The sequence below is a fragment of the Salvelinus fontinalis genome, chromosome 24 (assembly GCF_029448725.1).
Source record: "Salvelinus fontinalis isolate EN_2023a chromosome 24, ASM2944872v1, whole genome shotgun sequence".
NCBI lineage: Eukaryota > Metazoa > Chordata > Actinopteri > Salmoniformes > Salmonidae > Salvelinus > Salvelinus fontinalis.
In genome coordinates this window covers 40970116-40990115 of record NC_074688.1, presented here as the reverse complement: position 1 = coordinate 40990115, position 20000 = coordinate 40970116, and the positions used below count along the sequence as shown (strand labels likewise).

General features: G+C 45.1%; 1 protein-coding gene across 1 annotated transcript in view; it reads right to left on the bottom strand.

The window, feature by feature from the left end:
- LOC129822442 (trichohyalin-like) overlaps nt 1-20000 on the bottom strand; it is a 216881-nt gene that overhangs the window by 167478 nt on the left and 29403 nt on the right. Inside the window, exon 3 of the mRNA XM_055880726.1 lies at nt 8304-8695. Within this exon, the coding sequence (XP_055736701.1) occupies nt 8304-8695 (392 nt within the window). The remainder of the gene's footprint in view (nt 1-8303; nt 8696-20000) is intronic.

Below are 20000 nucleotides of genomic sequence, written 5' to 3'. Positions count from 1 at the left end.
GCTCTAGTTTGATCTAATCTTGATTATTGTCCAGTAGTGTGGTCCAGTGCTGCAAGGAAAGACCTAGTTAAGATGCAGCTGGTCCAGAACAGAGCGACACGTCTTGCTCTTCATTGTAATCAGAGGGCTGATATAAATACTATGCATGTCAGTCTCTCTTGACTAAGAGTTGAGGAGAGACTGACTGCATCACTTCTTCTTTTTATAAGAAACATTAATGTGCTGAAAATCCCAAATTGTTTCCATAGTCAACTTACACACAGCTCTGACACACTTATCCCACCAGACATGCCACCAGGGGTCTTTTCACAGTCCCCAAATCCAGAACAAATTCAAGAAAGCGTATAGTATTATATAGAGACATTATTGCATGGAACTCCACTCCATCTCAAATTTCTCCAATAAACAGCAAACCTGGTTTCAAAAAACAGATGAAGCAACACCTTGCTGCACAACACCTCTCCCCTATTGGACCTAGATAGTTTGTGTGTATGCATTGATATGTAGGCTACGTGTACCTTTTAAAAAATGTATGTAGTTCTGTCCTTGAGCTGTTCTTGTCTATTTGTCACGCCCTGACCTTAGAGATCCTTTTTATGTCTCTATTTTGGTTGGTCAGGGTGTGAGTTGGGGTGGGCATTCTATGTTTTTGTTCTATGTTGTCTATTTCTATGTGTTTGGCCGGGTGTGGTTCTCAATCAGAGGCAGCTGTCTATCGTTGACTCTGATTGAGAACCATACTTAGGTAGCCTTTTCCCACCTGTGTTTTGTGGGTAGTTGTTTTGTGTTTCTGCACCAGACAGAACTGTTTCGCTTTCGTTCTCCTGTTTGTTGTTTTTGTTTGATTGTTTTTTTTTAACACTTTAAACACTTTTTGAACACTTTAAACGCTGCACCTTGGTCCACTCTTCCTTCAGCCCATGAGAACTGTTACACTATTGATGTTATGTATTATGTAATTCTGTATTATGTTTTGTGTTTTGTGTGGACCCCAGGAAGAGTAGCTGCTGCTTTAGCAACAGCTAATGGGGATCCTAATAAAATACCAATTACCAAATATTAAAATGATCTCACAGTCAGAGTTCATCAGCTTCCTGCTTCTATAACTCCTATGGTAATATGATATAGTCACAGTTCATCAACTTCCTGCTCCGATAACGCCGATAGTAATATGATGTAGTCACAGTTCATCAGCTTCCTGCTCCCATAACTCCTATCGTCATATTATCTACAGTCCCAGCTCATCAGCTTCCTTCTCCCATAACTCCTATCGTCATATTATCTACAGTCCCAGTTCATCAGCTTCCTGCTCCCATAACTCCTATCGTCATAATATCTACAGTCCCAGCTCATCAGCTTCCTGCTCCCATAACTCCTATCGTCATATTATCTACAGTCCCAGTTCATCAGCTTCCTGCTCCCATAACTCCTATCGTCATAATATCTACAGTCCCAGCTCATCAGCTTCCTACTTCTTGAACTGTGACTGTAGATCACATTTTGTGTTTTTCAGAGTCAGTAAAATGGCCTCTTTAGAGTCCTAAGTTTTCATAACTGTGACCTTAATTGCCTACCGTTTGTAAGCTGTTAGTGTCTTAACGACCGTTTTATAACTCCTATAGTAATATTATCTACAGTCAGAGTTCACCAAAAAAAAAGCAGAAGTAAGAAACCTGATCACGCAACACATGAATGACACTTCTCTCTCTCTCTCTCTCTCTGTCTCTCTCTCTCTCTCTCTCTGTGTCTCTCTCTCTCTCGCTCTCTGTCTCTCTGTCTCTCTCTCTCTCTCTCTCTCTCTCTCTCTCTCGCTCTCTCTCTCTCTCTCTCAATTTCAATTCAATTTCAATTGAAGGGCTTTTTTGGCATGGGAAACATATGTTAACATTGCCAAAGCAAGTGAAGTAGATAATAAACAAAAGTGAGAAAAAACTATACAAATGAACAGTAAACGTTACACTCACAGAAGTTCCAAAATAATAAAGAGGTTTCCAATGTCATATTATGTACATATACAGTGTGGTAACGATGTGCATGGTTAATGTACAAAAGGGAAAATAAATAAACATAAATATGGGTTAAATTTACAATTGTGTTTGTTCTTCACTGGTTGACCTTCTTCTTGTGACAACAGGTCACAAATCTTGCTGCTGTGATTGAACACTGTGGTATTTCACCCAGTAGATATGGGAGATAATCAAAATTGGATTTGTTTTAGAAACCTTTGTGATCTGTGTAATCTGAGGGAAATATGTGTCTCTAATATGGTCATACATTTCGCAGGAACTTCGGAAGTGCAGCTCAGTTTCCACCTCATTTTGTAGGCAGTGTGCACATAGCCTGTCTTCTCTTGAGAGCCAGGTCTGCCTACGGTGGCATTCTATGTTGTGTGTCTAGTTTGTCTGTTTCTGTGTTCAGCCTAATATGGTTCTCAATCAGAGGCAGCTGTCATTCGTTGTCCCTGATTGAGAATCATATATAGGTGGCTTGTTTTGTGTTGGGGATTGTGGGTGGTTGTTTCCTGTCTCTGTGTTCTGCACCAGATAGGACTGTCTCGGTTTTCACGTTTGTTGTTTTTGTATTGTTGTAAGTGTTCACAGTTCGTTATATTAAACATGTTGAACACTAACTGCGCTGCATTTTGGTCCTCTCCTTCATCCCAGGAAGAAAGCCGTTACAGCTATGCTCACTGAGTCTGTACATAGTCAAAGCTTTCCTTAAGTTTGGGTCAGTCACAGTGGTCAGGTATTCTGCCAATGTGTACTTTCTTTTGATAGCCAAATATCATTCTAGATTGCTCTGTTTTTTTGTTAATTAATCTTTTTGTTTTCTATTTTTTTGTAAATTCTTTCCAATGTGTCAAGTAACTATCTTTTAGTTTACTCATGATTTGGTTGGGTCTAATTGTGTTGCTGTCCTGGGGCTCTGTGGGGTCTGTTTGTGTTTGTGAACAGAGCCCCAGGACCAGCTTGCTTAGGGGGCTCTTCTCCAGGTTCATCTCTCTGTAAGTGATGGCTTTGTTATGGAAGGTTTGGGAATCGCTTCCTTTTAGGTGGTTGTAGAATTTAATGGCTCTTTTCTGGATTTTGATAATTAGAGGGTATCGGCCTACTTCTGCTCTGCATGCATTATTTGGTGTTTTACGTTGTACACTGAGGATATGTTTGCAGAATTCTGCATGCTGAGTCTCAATTTGGTGTTTGTGAAATTTGTGAATTCTTGGTTGGTGAGTGGACCCCAGACGACATAACCATAAAGGGCAATGGGTTCTATAACTGATTCAAGTATTTTTAGCGAGATCCTAATTGTTATGTTAAATGTTATGTTCCTTCTGATGGCATAGAAGCCCCTTCTTGCCTTGTCTCTCACAGGTTTGTGGAAGTTACCTGTGGCGCTGATAATTAGGCCGAGGTATGTATAGTTTTGTGTGCTCTAGGGCAACGGTGTCTTGATGGAATTTGTATTTGCGGTTCTGGCAACTGGACCTTTTTTGGAACACCATTATTTTTGTCTTACTGAGATTTACTGTCAGGGCCCAGGTCTGACAGAATCTGTGCTGAAGATGTTTTTGCTGTTTGTTCTTTTGTTATAGTGCCAAAAAGATTGGAGAAGTGGTTTACCTACTGTATATATCTCCGTTTTGGATAAATAACTCTTCGTGTTTGTCACGACTTCCACCAAAGGTGGCTCCTCTCCCTGTTCGGGCGGCGCTCGGCGCTCGTCGTCGCCGGTCTACTAGCTGCCACCGATCCCTTTTCGTTTGGTTTTGTCTGTCTTGTTGTTCACCTGTGTCTAGTTTAGGTTAATCAGTGGGGTATTTAATCTCATCCTACCCTCTAGGTTTTGTGCAGGATTGTTTGTGTATCTGTCGTTGGTTTGGGTTGCGTTTTGTTTGTTCTGTTGAACAGGTGTTTTCACGGGACTGTTTTCCACACGTTAGTCTAGTCAGAGGAGTGGTTTCCTTCATTAGTTTAGTCAGAGGAGTGGTTTCCTCCATTAGTTTAGTCAGAGGAGTGGTTTCCTCCGTTAGTTTAGTCAGAGGAGTGGTTTCCTCCGTTAGTTTAGTCAGAGGAGTGGTTTCCTCCGTTAATTTAGTCAGAGGAGTGGTTTCCTCCGTTAGTTTAGTCAGAGGAGTGGTTTCCTCCGTTAGTTTAGTCAGAGGAGTGGTTTCCTCCGTTAGTTTAGTCAGAGGAGTGGTTTCCTCCGTTAGTTTAGTCAGAGGAGTGGTTTCCTCCGTTAGTTTAGTCAGAGGAGTGGTTTCCTCCGTTAGTTTAGTCAGAGGAGTGGTTTCCTCCGTTAGTTTAGTCAGAGGAGTGGTTTCCTCCGTTAGTTTAGTCAGAGGAGTGGTTTCCTCCGTTAGTTTAGTCAAAGGAGTGGTTTCCTCCGTTAGTTTAGTCAGAGGAGTGGTTTCCTCCGTTAGTTTAGTCAGAGGAGTGGTTTCCTCCGTTAGTTTAGTCAGAGGAGTGGTTTCCTCCGTTAGTTTAGTCAGAGGAGTGGTTTCCTCCGTTAGTTTAGTCAAAGGAGTGGTTTCCTCCGTTAGTTTAGTCAGAGGAGTGGTTTCCTCCGTTAGTTTAGTCAGAGGAGTGGTTTCCTCCGTTAGTTTAGTCAGAGGAGTGGTTTCCTCCGTTAGTTTAGTCAGAGGAGTGGTTTCCTCCGTTAGTTTAGTCAGAGGAGTGGTTTCCTCCGTGTTCAACTGGACTGCGCTCCTGTTTTAGTGGCTGCTGTTGTGGGCCTGTTGTGGGCCTGTTGTGGGCCTGTTGTGGGCCTGTTGTGGTGCTGTTGTGGCTGCTGTTGTGGTCCTGTTGTGGTGCTGTTGTGGTGCTGTTGTGGTCCTGTTGTGGTGCTGTTGTGGTGCTGTTGTGGTGCTGTTGTGGTGCTGTTGTGGTCCTGTTGTGGTCCTGTTGTGGTCCTGTTGTGGTCCTGTTGTGGTGCTGTTGTGGTCCTGTGCCTGTTCTTTTGATGGACTTGTAAATAAACGCCCTTCTTGCAATTCTTACTCCACACCCACCTGACTCCACACCCGCCTGACTCCACACCCGCCTGACTCCACACCCGCCTGACTCCACACCCACCTTACTCCACACCCACCTGACTCCACCCCCACCTGACTCCACCCCCACCTGACTCCACACCCACCTGACTCCACACCCACCTGACTCCACACCCACCTGACTCCACACCCACCTGACTCCACACCCACCTGACTCCACACCCACCTGACTCCACCCACCTGACTCCACCCACCTGACTCCACCCACCTGACTCCACACCCACCTCTCCTTGGGAGAATCTGACAGTGTTGTTGTTTGTTTAGTGTTTTCCAATTTTTCACAGAAGTGGTTCGATTCTATGGATTCTTCAATTACATTGAGCTGATTTCTGACGTGCTGTTCCTTCTTTTTCCATAGTATTATTCTGTATTGTTTTAGTGATTCACTATAGTGACAGGGTAGACTCAGGTTTTCTGGGTCTCTATGTTTTTGGTTGGTTAGGTTTCTCAATTTCTTTCTTTCTTAGGTTTTTTTCATTCTTCATCAAACCATTTGTCTTTGTTGTTAATTTTCGTCGGTTTTCTATTTGATATTTTTTAGATTTGATAGGGAAGCTGAGAGGTCAAATATACTGTTTAGGTTTTCTACAGCCAAGTTTACACCTTCACTATTACAGTGGAACATTTTCTCCAGAAAGTTGTCTGAAAGGGATTTAATTTGTTGTTGCCTAATTGGTTTTTGGCAGGTTTCCACACTACATTCCTTCCATCTATAGCATTTCTTAATATTATTCAGTTCCTTTGGCTTTGATGCCTCATGATTGAGTACTGCTCTGTTCAAGTAGACTGTGATTTCCTGTGATCTGATAGAGGTGTCAGTGGGCTGACTGTGAACGCTCTGAGAGACTCTGGGTTGAGGTCAGTGATAAAGTAGTCTACAGTACTACTGCCAAGAGATGAGCTATATGTCTTTCTCTGTCTCTTTCTCTGTCTTTCTCTCTCTGTCTCTCTCTTTCTCTCTCTCTCTATTTCTGTCTCTCTCTCTGTTGTTCTCTCTCTCCTCTCTCTCTGTCTCTCTCCCTCTCTCTAGCTCTGTCTCTCTCTCTCTCTCTCTCGCTCTCTCTCTTCCTCTCTCTCTCTCTCTAGTTCTCTCTCAGTCTCTCTCTTTCTCTCTCTGTCTCTCTCTCTCTCTCTCTTATCTGTCCGACGCTCATCCTCTTTCCACCTTATTTCCTGTCACATCGCTTTCTCTTTCCGTCTTTCCATCCACCACTTTTTCCTTGTCTGAGTCAGATTTACTTGTTCACCTGCAGGTGGGCTGGTAACTATGGCAAACTGAAACTGTTCATCAGAGCAGAAGGAAATAGCAGGTACCACACACAGTTTCTCAGCTCTGGTCATGTCTCAAGCCCTCTATTTCTATAATAGGTAGGCTACTCTCCCACTCTCTATTTCTATAATAGATAGGCTACTCTCCCACTCTCTATTTCTATAATAGATAGGCTACTCTCCCACTCTCTATTTCTATAATAGATAGGCTACTCTCCCACTCTCTATTTCTATAATAGATAGGCTACTCGCCCACTCTCTATTTCTATAATAGACACTCTCCCACCCTCTGTTTCTATAACTGCCATCCCTCCCTATTTCTATAATAGATAGGCTACTCTCCCACTCTCTATTTCTATAAAAGATAGGCTACTCTCCCACTCTCTATTTCTATAATAGATAGGCTACTCTCCCACTCTCTATTTCTATAATAGATAGGCTACTCTCCCACTCTCTATTTCTATAATAGATAGGCTACTGTCCCACTCTCTATTTCTATAATAGATAGGCTACTCGCCCACTCTCTATTTCTATAATAGACACTCTCCCACTCTCTATTTCTATAACTGCCATCCCTCCCTATTTCTAGAATGGGGATGTGAAAGGCGATGGCGTGAAAAATATATTCTATTGAGATATCCAGTAAATCTATAATTATACTGAGATGCTTGCTAGCGCCACAGAGATAGAGAGAGAGAGACGTAATGGTGTGCATGGGTTAGGCCCATCAACGTGACTCGGAGGTAATAGGAGGCATAGAACTTATTATTAAATATGCTTTCACACTAGGGATAGAAAACACAAGAACACACATTCAAATGCACTCAGACACGCTCATACCATAGTCATAGAGACATAGCCTAGGCCTAGACATTAGATAAACACACACACATGCACGGTACACAGAAGCATGCACGGTACACAGATGCATGCACGATACACAGAAGCATGCACGGTACACAGAAGCATGCACGGTACACAGATGCATGCACGATACACAGAAGCATGTACGGTACACAGATTTATGCACGATACACAGATGTATGCACGATACACAGATGCATCAATGATACACAGATGCATGTACGATACACAGATGTATGCACGATACGCAGATGCATGCACGGTACACAGATTTATGCACGATACACAGATGTATGCACGATACACAGATGCATCAATGATACACAGATGCATGTACGATACACAGATGTATGCACGATACACAGATGCATCAATGATACACAGATGCATGTACGATACACAGATGCATCAATGATACACAGATGCATGCATGGTACACAGATGTATGCACGATACACAGATGCATGCATGGCACACAGATGCATGCACGGTACACAGATGTATGCAGGATACACAGATGTATGCACGATAGGCAGATGCATGCACGATACAGATACAGGCCTACAGCTAAGCCAAGATCTAAATCTAAGTCAGATATCTTCTGTGAAATCTACAATACGTGGCCATTTCTTCACGGCTAATCTTTTCTCCTCTCTTCTTTCCTTCTCTCTGGAGTGAAATATGGAACAGAATCTGTCGGGCTGCCAAAAAGGGGCTGCATTACAGTAACAGGTCAGTGTGTTGGCCTGCCAGACAGACTGCAAATATCGCTCTCCCCTCGCTCTCTCTCCCCTCTCTCTCTCTCTCTCTCTCTCTCTCTCTCTCTCTCTCTCTCTCTCTCTCTCTCTCTCTCTATCTCTCTCTCTCTCTCTCTCTCTCTCTCTCTCTCTCTCTCTCTCTCTCTCTCTCTCTCTCTCTCTCTCTCTCCCCTCCATCTCTCCCCCCTCTCTCTCTCTCTCTCTCTCTCTCCCCTTCCCCTCTCTCTCTCTCTCTCCCCTTCCCCTCTCTCTCTCTCTCTCTCCCCTTCCCCTCTCTCTCTCTCTCTCCCCTTCCCCTCTCTCTCTCTCTCTCCCCTTCCCCTCTCTCTCTCACGCGCTCTCTCTCTCTCGCTCTCACCCACCTCTCTTCCTGCTGATGTAGGTCTTCCCTCTGTTCCTCCAGATGAGTGTTGGACTGTTGGAGTTTTTCTTTCAGGACTCTCCATCTCTCCTCACTCCTTTTTTCTATCTCCTCATTTAGGAATCTCCTCTCTTCAAACCTCTTTTCATGTTCTTCTCTCAGGACTTTCTCTTTCTCCGTGGACCCTCTCTGGATCTCTTCTCTCAGAGCCCTCTCCCACTCCTCTCTGCCCAGTTCCAGCAGCTCTCTCTGGGCTCTCTCTCTCTCTGTGGCCCCTCTCTGGTTCTGGAGCTCTGTCTCCACCTGGGCCAACCTGTCCTGGAGGAGCTGGAACTCGTGGAGGATGAGATAACTCACACCGCAGTACTGACAGACAGTCTCCGACCTCTCCATCTGAAAACAACGGACAGAAAGTACATCGTCTCTCAGCCAATCGATCCAATAATGTAATCCTAACTAATGTGATTGTAACCACCACCAACTGTAACTCTACCCTTGCCTCGAACCTTAACCCTCAAATAGCTTACCAACAATTACAATTCTTGTGATGATATAAACCCCTTATAAGGGATGCATATTTCTGTCCATTTTGCTGCCAACTAATTAACCCTCATTAAGCGGTCAACAAACGGTTACATTTTTTTCAAACAGTAAAATGACCTGACCAACAAAAAAAATACTATCAGAGCTATAGAAGGTATATAATGACGAGATGCTTATGTTTCCACCCTAAAGAATTGGAGTCGTCCCAAGGCGGGAAAGCAGGAGACAAGCTTAGGCCAGAAAATAAACCCATTGGACTTATTTTGGATAGATTTTGGCGAGAATGAAAGCTCTTGCTTGGCCTCTTCCTCTCTGATACTATGCGTGCATACAAGGCCTGGATATTGTTCATTAAGAGCTTCATGGGAAACATGTAACAATAGCACGCCTATTGTCTTCCAGTCAAAATGCTATAGTCTACTATTGAACATGAAACTCCTGTAACGAAGCAGATAATATCACGTCATTTTCAAACATTTACCCAAAATGTAATTCGCGTAAAACACAGTTGTAAACTGCACACCTAATGCGAGCGGTTCCATATGTGACAGAGATGAACATCTGGGTTAGAAACTTAGAAAGAGGGGGAACCTAATAGCAACTACTATGATGGGTTGCTAATATGACTAGGATTGTGACTTTGGCTTCTGGACATCAAAATAAAGTTCATATGAAAACCAATAGAACAGGAGAGAAATACTGGTTAATGGCATCAGTAAGTCTTTATAAAATAATTGCCTCCATATTTTTATGGATGGATTTTCTCAAGGCTACATTGAAACAAGGAAGACATGCCTCATTATTTGAACTAAAGTAAAACGTTCAGGTTTCAAGCCATTATAGTGCCTCAAGCCCACATTGCAAAGTGGTGGGTGACGTGCTCATAGTAGGCAGGCTATAGAGTACCACAGTCTGAGTCATAATACCCCATATAACCTAGAAGTCAAATAGGGAAATGGTTCCAATCATTTCTCCACCATTCATTTTTTCCCATTGGGGATTTTTGGAAACACTTAAAATAAGGGCTGTGTTTCGTGTAGGCTTACCCTGGCGTGACGTTTTGATAAACGTGTAAATCTCTCTCAGACAACGTGACTTATCAATATATATTCGCTTGTATCTATCCCCCAAACATGAAATGCTAATTAGCTGCTAATGGGACTATCATAAAGAACTACAAATACCATGATGATCTGGACCAGACTGCCGAATTGAGGCAAAGGTAAGAATCTCTGTATTAACTATCTAATGTTAGCTAAATGTAGCAATGAATACATTTATTTAAATGGACAATTCTGTGAACTGTCTTGTGCAAGTTTTAAATTGACACAATACCTGTTAACAAAGGTGTCAGCTAGAGATGACGAGCAGGAGCTTGCAAGGATTTGTAGATTTGTAATTAGCATTTTAAATAGAGCAGTATATATTGATAAAAGTCAACTTGTCCGAGAGAGACTTACACGGTTATCAAAACGTCACGCCAGGGTAAGCCTACACGAAACACAGCTGTTATTTTAAGTGATTCTAAAATCCCAGATGGGAAAAATGAATGGTGGAAAAGCAATTGGAACCATTTCCCTGTTTGACCGCTAGGTTTTATGACACCTCCATTGTGGAGCTCTGTAGCCTATGCATCCAAATGGCGTATGGGAGGTGTGCTTTACGAATTGAGATTGAGAAATAACAATAGCTCTTTTTAAATCGTGGCCACCAACCTTTTTAACACACGATTGCATTTAGAATTGTTACTTGACTGGGCTGACCAATGACTGGGCTAAACAATGACTGGGCTGACCAATGACTGGGCTGACCAATGACTGGGCTGACCAATGACTGGGCTGACCAATGACTGGGCTGACCAATGACTGAGCTGACCAATGACTGGGCTGACCAATGACTGGGCTGACCAATGATTGGGCTGACCAATGACTGGGCTGACCAATGACTGGGCTGACCAATGACTGGGCTGACCAATGACTGGGCTGACCAATGATTGGGCTGACCAATGATTGGGCTGACCAATGATTGGGCTGAACAATGACTGGGCTGACCAATGACTGGGCTGACCAATGACTGGGCTGACCAATGACTGGGCTGAACAATGACTGGGCTGACCAATGACTGGGCTGACAAATGATTGGGCTGACCAATGATTGGGCTGACCAATGATTGGGCTGACCAATGATTGGGCTGACCAATGACTGGGCTTACAAAAGCAGGCTTCACTCCAGTAACCTACAGGCTTTTTGAGGAGCTATTCTGGTCCTGTCTGACAGGTGGTAGACTATTCCTCTCCTCTAACTAGTCTCTGTATCCTGTCTGACAGGTGATATTCCTCTCCTCTAACTAGTCTCTGTATCCTGTCTGACAGGTGATATTCATCTCCTCTAACTAGTCTCTGTATCCTGTCTGACAGGTGATATTCATCTCCTCTAACTAGTCTCTGTATCCTGTCTGACAGGTGATATTCATCTCCTCTAACTAGACTCTGTATCCTGTCTGACAGGTGAAATTCATCTCCTCTAACTAGTCTCTGTATCCTGTCTGACAGGTGATAAATAAGATGCATGACGACTAACGAAAATACACAAGCGCCAATTTAATTCCACACAATTATGCAAATGAACCAGTCTCACCACCTCCCACCAGTCAATCTCACCAGCTCTCACTCTCACTCACACCCACCAGTCAATCTCACCAGCTCTCACTCTCACTCACACCCACCAGTCAATCTCACCAGCTCTCACTCTCACTCACACCCACCAGTCAATCACTCACACCCACCAGTCAATCTCACCAGCTCCCACTCCCACTCACACCCACCAGTCATTCACACCACCTCCCACTCCCACTCTCACCCACCAGTCATTCATACCACCTCCCACTCCCACTCTCACCCACCAGTCAATCTCACCAGCTCTCACTCTCACTCTCACTCACACCCACCAGTCAATCTCACCAGCTCTCACTCTCAATCTCACTCACCAGTCAATCACACCACCTCCCACTCTCACCTCCACCCACCAGTCAATCTCACCAGCTCCCACTCCCACTCTCACCCACCAGTCAATCACACCACCTCCCACTCTCACCTCCACCCACCAGTCAATCTCACCAGCTCTCACTCTCACCCTAGTGAACACAGAGGGCTGGTGATGACAACATAGAGGGAGAGAAAGAGAGGGAACAAGAGAGAAGGAATGAGAGGTGGGACAATGAGAGAGAAGAGAGGATACGTGAGGAGGGGACATCATTGTGTGTCTACCAGAGTAGGCCTACATTCTATGTTCTTTCCATTTGATGTTTGACAAGTGGCTGACGTGTGAGCTCACCTACTGTAGCTATCCTGGTGACGTGTGAGCTCACCCACTGTAGCTATCCTGGTGACGTGTGAGCTCACCTATTGTAGCTATCCTGGTGACGTGTGAGCTCACCTACTGTAGCTATCCTGGTGACGTGTGAGCTCACCTATTGTAGCTATCCTGGTGACGTGTGAGCTCACCTATTGTAGCTATCCTGGTGACGTGTGAGCTCACCCACTGTAGCTATCCTGGTGACGTGTGAGCTCACCTACTGTAGCTATCCTGGTGACGTGTGAGCTCACCTACTGTAGCTATCCTGGTGACGTGTGAGCTCACCTACTGTAGCTATCCTGGTGACGTGTGAGCTCACCCACTGTAGCTATCCTGGTGACGTGTGAGCTCACCTACTGTAGCTATCCTGGTGACGTGTGAGCTCACCTACTGTAGCTATCCTGGTGACGTGTGAGCTCATCTACTGTAGCTATCCTGGTGACGTGTGAGCTCACCGACTGTAGCTATCCTGGTGACGTGTGAGCTCACCCACTGTAGCTATCCTGGTGACGTGTGAGCTCACCTACTGTAGCTATCCTGGTGACGTGTGAGCTCACCCACTGTAGCTATCCTGGTGACGTGTGAGCTCACCTACTGTAGCTATCCTGGTGACGTGTGAGCTCACCCACTGTAGCTATCCTGGTGACGTGTGAGCTCACCCACTGTAGCTATCCTGGTGACGTGTGAGCTCACCTACTGTAGCTATCCTGGTGACGTGTGAGCTCACCTACTGTAGCTATCCTGGTGACGTGTGAGCTCACCCACTGTAGCTATCCTGGTGACGTGTGAGCTCACCTACTGTAGCTATCCTGGTGACGTGTGAGCTCACCTACTGTAGCTATCCTGGTGACGTGTGAGCTCACCTACTGTAGCTATCCTGGTGACGTGTGCTTTTAAAAATAGTTGTATCTTAGAAACAGGCCCCGCTGCTGTGCCTGTGACCGTTGCTATTATGGTTGTCATTTCTCACCGCTTCAGGGGATCCGTCTGGATTACATCACAACCCAGAGGCTTCCCAGTGATAACGTGACAGAGGATGTTCTGGTGACAATCGGACAGTTCACGTGTCTTTGAGGCACAGGTTTGTAAACAAGGTGAAGCAAGCCAAGAAATGTGTCTGTCAGCCTTAAAACACACCGTAGCCGAAACCCTCATTCAAGGGTTTTTCTTTATTTTTACTATTTTCTACATTGTAGAATAATCAAAACTATGAAATAACACATATGGAATTATGTAGTAACCAAAAAAGTTTTAAACAAATCAAAATGTATTTAACATTTTAGATTCTTCAAAGTAGCCACCATTTTGCCTTGATGACAGCTTTGCACACTCTCTTGTCATTCTCTGGTTACAGAATATCTGTCTTTCTATTGATAACCATCTCCCAGTGCTTCTTCACTGTCAGTCTTCATTTATGGTTTATCTGTGTCATATCTACCTTCATCTGCCTTCCGTCTTACTCTGTGTCTGTGTCTGTGTCTGTGTCTGTGTCTGTGTGTCTGTGTCTGTGTCTGTGTCTGTGTGTGTGTGTGTGTGTGTGTGTGTGTGTGTGTGTGTGTGTGTGTGTGTGTGTGTGTGTGTGTGTGTATGTGTGTGTCAGAGGAGGCTGGTGGGAGAAGCTATAGGAGGACAGACTCATTGCAATGGGTGGAGTGGAATAAATGGAACGGTATCAAACAGATCAAACATATGGAAACCTGTGTGTGTGTGTGTGTGTGTGTGTGTGTGTGTGTGTGTGTGTGTGTGTGTGTGTGTGTGTGTGTGTGTGTGTGTGTGTGTGTGTGTGTGTGTGTGTGTGTGTGTGTGTGTGTGTGTGTGTGTGTGTGTGTGTGTGTGTGTGTGTGTGTGTGTGTGTGGGTGCGTGGGTGCGTGGGTGCGTGCGTGCGTGCGCGCGTAGGGCTGTTGTGGTAACCTTAATCCCGCCACACAGTTATGAGTCATGACCACAGTAAAATTCTATGTGATCGTTGACGGTAATCTCTCATTCACTCTGGACATGTGTTAGTAGAACCCAACTCTTTAATGATCATCAGGTCCAAATGGCCTGCTACTCAGGACTCTATTGTCCTTCCATCTGGTTGTAATGGCCTGGTACTCAGGGCTCTATTGTCCCTCCATCTGGTTGTAATGGCCTGGTACTCAGGGCTCTATTGTCCCTCCATCTGGTTGTAATGGCCTGGTACTCAGGGCTCTATTGTCCCTTCATCAGGTTGTAATGGCCTGCTACTCAGGACTCTATTGTCCTTCCATCAGGTCCTAATGACATGCTACTCAGGGCTCTATTGTCCCTCCATCAGGTCCTAATGGCCTGGTACTCAGGGCTCTATTGTCCCTCCATCAGGTTGCTAATGGCCTGGTACTCAGGGCTCTATTGTCCCTCCATCAGGTCCTAATGGCCTGGTACTCAGGGCTCTATTGTCCCTCCATCAGGTCCTAATGGTTTGGTACTCAGGTCTCTATTGTCCCTCCATCAGGTCCTAATGGCCTGGTACTCAGGGCTCTATTGTCCCTCCATCAGGTCCTAATGGCCTGGTACTCAGGGCTCTATTGTCCCTCCATCAGGTCCTAATGGTTTGGTACTCAGGGCTTTACTGTCCCTCCATCAGATCATAATGGTCTGGTACTCAGGGCTTTACTGTCCCTCCATCAGATCATAATGGTCTGGTACTCAGGGCTCTATTGTCCCTCTAACCACTCTGACATCAATGCAAATACCAAGGAAAATCACATCAAACACTTATCATCAAACCTCTATGTGCTTTTAAATCTAACCTCACTGTGATGATTGATGTGAGAAATAAGTTCAACAAGAGGTTGAAACTGAGTGGAAAACATGAGCGTTGTGGATGTTGCTTCAAAGCCTAACAAAAACAAAATGGACAGCGCTTTCTAAGGTGAGGATTCATTCAAAACACTATATGCATATTAGAACTTAGTACACATAGGCTTATACATGAGCCCAAGCCTGAAAAAAACCCTGAATAAAAATTATGAACCGGAGGGAAAGTTGCCTCCATTTTCTATCCAAGTGCATACGGATGACATGTATGTTTCTCTTGTCCCTGTTCCTGACCACTTGATAATGGGTCATTCTAAATCAAAACAAATTTGACATATTATACTGAAACTAAAATATACATACAACATGCAACAATTTAAAAGATTTTATTGAGTTACAGATCATATAAGGAAATCAGTCAATTGAATTAAATTCATTAGATCCTAATCTATGGATTTCACATGACTGGGCAGGGTTGCAGCCAGGGGTGGGCCTTGAAGGGCATAGGCCCACTCACTGGGGAGCCAGGCCCACTCACTGGGGAGCCAGGCCCAGCCTAATCAGAATGATTTTTTTCCCACAAAAGGGCTTTATTACAGACAGAAATTCTCCTCAACAACTCTGGCATGGTGTTGTGTGACTAGACTGCACCAGTGGCCTTTTATTGTCCCCAGCACAAGGTGCACCTATGAAATTATTGTTCTGTTTAATCAGCTTCTTAATATGCCACAGCTGTCAGATGCATGTATTACTTTAACAAAGGAGAAATTCTCACTAACAGAGATGTAAACATATTTGTATCACAACATTTGAGAGAAGTAAACTTTTTGTGCGTATGGAACATTTCTGAGATTTTTTATTTCAGCTCATGAAACATGGGACCAACACTTTACATGTTGTGTTAATATTTTTGTTCAGTGTAGATTACAAGATTACATTGCAAATAGTCTGATGGGTGAAAATATGATCACTTGATGAGAGAACAGCTGTGCAGACTGAGATAACAGGCTGACAAAATGTCACGACTGTCACAGCCCTAGGTCTGCGTGTGTTGTGATGTGTGGATGAGTGAGTTATTTTTATTTTTATTTCGTGCAAAATGTCCACATGCTTCCTGGAGGCTCAGAGAGAGAGAGAGGATTGTGGAGTGCAGACAGGATCAGCAGGGTGTGTATGTCTGTGAAAGCCAGTCTATGTGTGTCTTCATGTGGGTGAGCCTGTCTATGTCTGTGTGTTTGCGTGTGTGTGAGGGGGCAGGCAGGGGGGGTTCAGCCAGGCCATGGTTGAGACACGGTCCAGGCCTCAGGTCAGACCAGGCTTCTATATCGCTCTCTTGTTTTCTTCCACAATCACTCAGGCACATACCCCACCCCGACACACACTCAAACTCATACACACACACACCGCGCTCACACCCAATAAAGATACGAAGACAGACAGCACTCTAAGCACATTATCACACACACACACACGTAAACACACACACACACACACACACACACACACACACACACACACACACACACACACACACACACACACACACACACACACACACACACACACACACACACATAAACACACACACACACACGTAAACACACACGTAAACACACACATAAACACACACACATAAACACACACACACACACACACACACACACACACACACACACACACACACACACACACACACACACACACACACATTGAGGCCCTGGGGGTGGTGTGTTCGTTGTTAACGTGATAGAGCTGGTTCCTGCAGAAAGACCCCTTGCCCTTGGCACTGACACATTCGCTTAGCGCTCAAACTACAAGCTAACCCCTTCAACTCCCCCTCCCCACACACACTCTTGATTCCCCCTCCCCCAGAACTGACACAAGGAGAGAGGAGGAATTAAATCATAAAGAAAAGAGGAGATAGAAAGACGGAAAGAACAGGCTTGGTGGTTCATTTGCCAATGCCGGCAGCCAATGAGAGTGAGTTCTGCTCAAGCTGTTCTTCCTTGACAGCAAAAGGATTCTGATGCTACCTCTAGTCTTCTCTCTCTCTCTCTCTCTCTCCCTCTAGTCTTCTCTCTCTCTCTCTCTCTCTCTCTCTCTCTCTCTCTCCCTCTAGTCTTCTCTCTCTCTCTCTCTCGTCTTCTCTCTCTCTCTCTCTCTCTCTCTCTCTCTCTCTCTCTCTCTCTCTCTCTCTCTCTCTCTCTCGCTCTCTGTCTCCCTTCATTTTTTATTTATTTAACCTTTATTTAACGAGGCAAGTCAGTTAAGAACAAATTCTTATTTACAATGACGGCCTACCCCAGCCAAACCCTAAACAGGACGACGCTGGGCCAATTGTGCGCTGCCCTATGGGACTCCCAATCACAGCCAGTTGTGATACAGCCTGGTAGGAGAGGTAGTCACACTGGATTCATTTCAGGCCTGTGAACGTTGTTATTATGGTTGTCATTAAAGACAACAGAAGCATGAATCATAACTGATGACTGAATGATTCTCCCGCTATGCCCTCTGACGAAACATCAAACAGGCAAAGCATCAATACAGAACTAAGATCGAATCGTACTACACCGGGCTAAAAACCTCAATGCTTGCTTCGAAACAAGTAACACTGAAACATGCATGAGAGCATCAGCTGTTCCAGACGACTGTGTGATCACGCTCTCTGTAGCCGATGTGAGTAAGACCTTTAAACAGGTCAACATACACAAGGATGCAGGGCCAGATGGATTACAAGGACTTGAACTATGAGCATGTGCTGACCAACTGGCAGGTGTCTTCACTGACATGTTCAACCTCTCCCTGTCTGAGTCTAATACCAACATGTTTCAAGCAGACCACCATAGTCCCTGTGCCCAAGAACACTAAGGTAACCTGCCTAAATGACCACAGACCCGTAGCACTCACGTCCGTAGCCATGAAGTGCTTTGAATGTCTGGTCATGGCTCACATCAACACCATTATCCCAGAAATCTTAGACCCACTTCAATTTGCATACCGCCCCCACAGATCCACAGATGATGCAATCTCTATTGCACTCCACACTGCCCTTTCCCACCTGGACAAAAGGAACACTTATGTGAGAATGCTATTCAATGACTACAGCTCAGCGTTCAACACCATAGTACCCTCAAAGCTCATCACTAAGCTAAGGACCCTGGGACTAAACACCTCCCTCTGCAACTGGATCCTGGACTTTCTGAAGGGCCGCCCCCAGGTGGTAAGTGTAGGTAACAACACATCCGCCATGCTGATCCTCAACACAGGGACCACATCAGGGGTTCTTGCTCAATCCCCTCCTGTACTCCCTGTTCACTCATGACTGCACGGCCAGGCACGACTCCATCATCATCATTAAGTTTGCCGGGCTGATCACCGACAACGACGAGACAGCCTATAGGGAGGCGGTCAGAGACCTGGCCGGGTGGTGCCAGAGTAACAACCTCCCCCTCAACGTGATCAAGACAAAGGAAATGATTGTGGACTACAGGAAAAGGAGCACCGAGCACGCCTCCATTCTCAGCGACGGAGCTGTAGTGGAGCAGGTTGAGAGCTTCAAGTTCCTCGGCGTTCACATCACCAACAAACTAACATTGTCCAAGCACACCAAGACAGTCGTGAAGAGGGCACGATAAAACCTCTAAAAGATTTGGGGCATGAGTCCTCAGATCCTCAAAAGGTTCTACAGCTGCACCATCGAGAGCATCCTGACGGGTTGCATCACTGCCTGGTATGACAACTGGTCGGCCTCCGCCTGCAAAGCACTACAGAGGGTAGAGCGTATGGCCTAGTACATCACTGGGGCCAAGCTTCCTGCCATCCAGGACCTCTATACCAGGCGGTGTCAGAGGAAGGCAGTAAAAATTGTCAAAGACTCCAGCCACCCTAGTCATACACTGTTCTCTTTGATACCGCATGGCAAGCGGTAGAGAAGCGCCAAGTGTTGGTTCAAGAGGCTTCTAAACAGCTTCTACCCCCAAGCCATAAGTCTCCTGACTATTTGCATTGCCCCCCTGTTTTACGCTGCTGCTACTCTCTGTTATTATCTTTGCATAGTCACTTTAATAACTCTACCTACATGTACATATTACCTCAATTACATTGACACTGGTGCCCCAGCACATTAACTCTGTACCGGTACACCCTGTATATAGCTCCGCTATTGTTATTTTACTGCTGCTCTTTAATTATATGTTACTTTTATTTCTTATTTTTTGTGTATTTTTTCCAAAAACTGCATTGTTGGTTAAGGGCTTGTAAGTAAGCATTTCACTGTAAGGTCTACTACACCTGTTGTAGTCGGCTCATGTGACAAATAACATTTGATTTGATACAGTAGATTATATCGTTATGGTGAAGAGGGCAGCCTAAATGCTGTTTACAGCGATAGAAACAGGCTTCAATTACAGTAAGATGGTTTCTGGATGTTACTCTGCTGCTTTGGCCACTGAGAACCCAGAGTACAATACCTGTTACACCTAGCCTAGCAGGAGTGTTGGAGCACCCCTCTACTACAATACCTGTTACACCTAGCCTAGCAGGAGTGTTGGAGCACCCCTCTACTACAATACCTGTTACACCTAGCCTAGCAGGAGTGTTAGAGCTCCCCTCTACTACAATACCTGTTACACCTAGCCTAGCAGGAGTGTTGGAGCACCCCTCTACTACAATACCTGTTACACCTAGCCTAGCAGGAGTGTTGGAGCTCCCCTCTACTACAATACGTGTTACACCTAGCCTAGCAGGAGTGTTGGAGCTCCCCTCTACTACAATACCTGTTACACCTAGCCTAGCAGGAGTGTTGGAGCTCCCCTCTACTACAATACCTGTTACACCTAGCCTAGCAGGAGTGTTGGAGCTCCCCTCTACTACAATACGTGTTACACCTAGCCTAGCAGGAGTGTTGGAGCTCCCCTCTACTACAATACCTGTTACACCTAGCCTAGCAGGAGTGTTGGAGCTCCCCTCTACTACAATACCTGTTACACCTAGCCTAGCAGGAGTGTTGGAGCTCCCCTCTACT